Consider the following 3,576-nt stretch of genomic DNA (forward strand, 5'->3'; position numbering starts at 1 on the left):
TCTTATTAGCGTCAACGCTATTTCAAAATCCTCGTTTGCTGGTATTTAGCATTTACTATAATTATTACTATTTTACGTTTATTATTATTTTTTTATTATTTGCTATTGTGTTTACTATTTTCTTTTCAAACTAAAATAGTTTACATCTCAAACATACTATTATAATTTAAACTAAAATAATCTATACCCAAACATAGACTATCATAATCTAACTATAATAACTAACTCATTGTCCCAAACAATTTCTTAAAAGTTGGTTGCAAACAAATTCAAATTATTTGCACCTATGGTGTGAAATGTTTTATCAATTCTCCACTGCTCAAAGTCAATGTAAAAATTCGTCTGAGAAAAGAAGTCTGTAAAAAGGCAACAACTGAATCTGCTAAATGTAAAAATGTAAAATGTAATGATGAGATGAGTGAGTGTGTTCTCTCATCCTCTTTCCCGTGGGCCCCGCAAACTCAAATCCCAAAAAGAAAACGAACCAAAAAAAGTTGTATTAATATAAATTTATTTCGTAAAATATTTCTGAATTTGCGTAAAGTAGGAGACGACAGACACTTGTTTTAAGCAGTAAACATCAACCTTCCTGCCATTCTGACCAACCCATCTGCGGTACACTAAAGAACAGTATTCGAGGTGCCCACACGCACCCCAACTTAACCTCATCCTTATTTTCTTGGCTTGCCTTCTCTTTTTAACTTCTTTTTTTTTTCTCTCAAAGGGAAGTAGGGGAAGAGAAGGGGTCCCTTCCATAGTCAGCGACTGCCACTGCACTGCCTGAAGTTTGCCTTTGCCTCATTGACCAGTCTGCCATCGTTGATAAAACTGAATATTTGATTAACCGTTGCTGCAATCTGCTCCGCTGATCCTAGCTCACATTCATCTTCTATCTGGATTCACACCCAGTCAACACAAGACCCCCCTTGTTAAAACAATTTTACTCCTGTCCCAACCGAATCAATAATCTTCATATTTCTTATAGTCAACTTACCAACAGGAACGGTTCATGCAATTATAAAAAAAATGCATACTCTTTTCATTATTGTTCACATATATATATGTATTGGAAAAAACAAAAAGGGGAGGAAGTGGGAACAGAGCCGGCCTCTTGGAAGTTGGAACTAGAGGCCCTGTGGTTGAATTCCAAAGTCAGACGAGTTGAGGCTGACTACAGATGGAGGGCACAGAGTAGCAGTCTACTCTTTTCCCCCTCTTATGTAAACACTAAAGAAGAAAAAGAAGTGGAAATAATAGAATTGAAGAACAGAGCAATACCTTTAGATTGAAGGAGTAAAGCATGGCAGCAGTGGCTTGTGAGGTAGTAATATTGAGATGCAAAACTGTGAGCCTAAGATCTTCCAAAGCAACAATGGCTTTCAACAACTGGCCTTGCCTTTTGGGGCATTTTATCTTTAAGTTTACATGGGTTTGAATCATTGTAACCTCTATCTCAGCCACTTCTGACTTGAGCTCCGCGCAAACCCCTTCTCCTATTCTCCCATTTGAAGCCACTCCCGCTTCTGACTGCTCACCCTTGCACCCAGTTTCCGCTCCCTTCCTTTCTTTCCTTAGCGCTTCCAAAGATTCAAGTAGCTGCTCCAATTCCTTCACGAAGTCTATTGCACCCCCAATTATGGATGCCTGGTCACCCTTCATGTGCACAAAAAACGCGTCAAATCAACATATGTGACATTCTTAGTTAATCAGTACTGGAGAAAACATGTTCATTCAAATTTTTAAAAAAAAAAAAATTCGATATTTTATTAAAGAATGGTATACCCTTTGTATATAGGAGGTAGGTATGAGGGACTTGATAACGTTGAGATGGTCGTTCATTTGCCGTCTCCGGTTGCGCTCGACGGCAATATGGGTCATTCTTTGGCTTTCTACTTCTTCCTTGTCCTTTGTTGGTTTCGATCTCTTTCGCTTTCTTCTTTCCTTGGTGACCGGAGGAGCTTTTGCCATTTGGGCCCGGCATAAGCCTTGAATTTGGTTGCACTCTGAACTCACTCCCTCCGAATTTGGAGGTTGATTTTGGTCCTTCGTTTCTGAGTTTATTGGTGAAGAAAACAACTCTACAAGCTCCTGAATTTTACTAACTCCCTCTTCCCATGGTTTGTTTAGGTGCTGCAACTTCAGCAAGCTTTGAAAGTTAGGCTCCTTGTCCTTGATTGATTGCGATTCCACACTCTGCAGCATCTGAAGGAATGGTACTTTATCTTCCAAACTTGAGGTTAGGAAACAGACTTCTTCTGATTCTTCAAATCCCAAGTTTGTGAATTCTTGTTCCGAGCAACCTGTCTCTGAATATTCACCATAAAACTGAAAAGAACAGAATCCAGAGTGAGAAGAGGAATATAATAAGAAATAAAGCATGTTCACTGAAAGTACAAAGTAGAGATTTTAATATACTTCCTGGAGAAATCACACGAAGCCATTCAATGCAACGCATTTGAAGAATTAAATGAATGCAGTGCACTTGTTTTGAAAATGCTAAAAGTGGGTGTCCACGGAAAAGAAAAACGGAAATAAATAGGAAAAGCTAAGAGATATAGCATTTATCATACGCAAGGATTAATGGGTCCTTGGAGCCTCTCCATCTGAACAGCGGAGCAGGTGTTGAAGTGTATTAATTTAGCCTTTCTACTTCTCTGTCTAGAGGTAACCAACATACATTCCACGAATCCACAGTGATACTAACAAAACAATAGCATTAAATGTAAAACCCAATGAGCAGAAGGAGACCCCATATCAGCCCAAAACAAATTCCTTCGTTTCTGGAGCAGTTGATACTCTATATAGAATAATATTAAATGCTATGGCTAGAGGAGAAGAATGCTGTTGTCCGAAGAGGAAGGCGAGAAGTTAAACAGTGACGAAGAGGAGGTAGAAAAGGTAATGAAGACAAAGAAAGGGCGGTAAATAAATAGACAGAGAGTTGAAGAAGATATACTAGTCTACAGCAAGTCCCCCATACACTTGAAACTTGAAACTTGAAACTCAAACTCAAACCAAGTTGATGGCTCCAGAAGGAGAGATAAGAGAAGAGAAAAGAAGAGCGTGTTAGTTTAAAATGGCCCAAGCATTATTGGCGGTGACAGTTTTGTCCAGCAGCGGAGACAGACAGTTGTGGGGACTCTCTTTCCCTCTCTCCATAGCTTCAGAAACGAAAGTGAAGGAGGCTACGGAAACGCCCCTGTGGATTATGGAGTCTGCCGCTCGTCTCATGATGCGCCATTCACATCCCTCCCGTCTTCCTCACATTTGGGTTTCCTACTTTCCTTATCTTTTTTGGATCACAAATTACAGTACACATTTTCTTTATCTATTTTTGGATCTTGGTATGTCGTTGGATTTGGTTGATTTTGGTCTTTGTATTTTTTGTTTTTAAATCTTGGTCCTTCTCTTTTTAAAATATATATTTTTTTTCAATATACTTTTAATTTTTGTTCATTTTAATATGTATTTTAAAAAGTTGACCTTGATGTTGTATTTTCAAATTTTAGTTTACTTTGGTCATTATAGTTTCAACTTTAGTTCATTTTGGTTATTAAACTTTTAAAAAGTAACAAT

At 38.1% G+C, this 3,576-nt stretch overlaps 1 protein-coding gene across 4 annotated transcripts; it reads right to left on the bottom strand.

The window, feature by feature from the left end:
• Positions 1-494: 494 nt before the first annotated feature.
• Positions 495-3,364, bottom strand: LOC120079344 (basic helix-loop-helix (bHLH) DNA-binding superfamily protein). Of its 4 annotated transcripts, none has more exons than XM_039033537.2 (4): positions 2,571-3,364; positions 1,783-2,325; positions 1,279-1,653; positions 495-893 (listed from the first exon to the last, which is right to left on the bottom strand). In XM_039033537.2, the coding sequence occupies exons 1-4, from the start codon at positions 2,673-2,675 to the stop codon at positions 759-761; spliced, it is 1,158 nt and encodes a 385-aa protein (XP_038889465.1). In that variant the 5' UTR covers positions 2,676-3,364; the 3' UTR covers positions 495-758. The 4 variants fall into 4 exon arrangements, with proteins under 4 accessions (XP_038889465.1, XP_038889530.1, XP_038889608.1 ...); XM_039033602.2 differs by having other exon boundaries at positions 495-946; XM_039033680.2 differs by having other exon boundaries at positions 2,957-3,301.
• Positions 3,365-3,576: the final 212 nt, after the last annotated feature.

The sequence above is a fragment of the Benincasa hispida genome, chromosome 1, assembly GCF_027475165.1.
Source record: "Benincasa hispida cultivar pf3 chromosome 1, pf3_genome.v1.1, whole genome shotgun sequence".
In the NCBI taxonomy this organism is placed as follows: domain Eukaryota; kingdom Viridiplantae; phylum Streptophyta; class Magnoliopsida; order Cucurbitales; family Cucurbitaceae; genus Benincasa; species Benincasa hispida.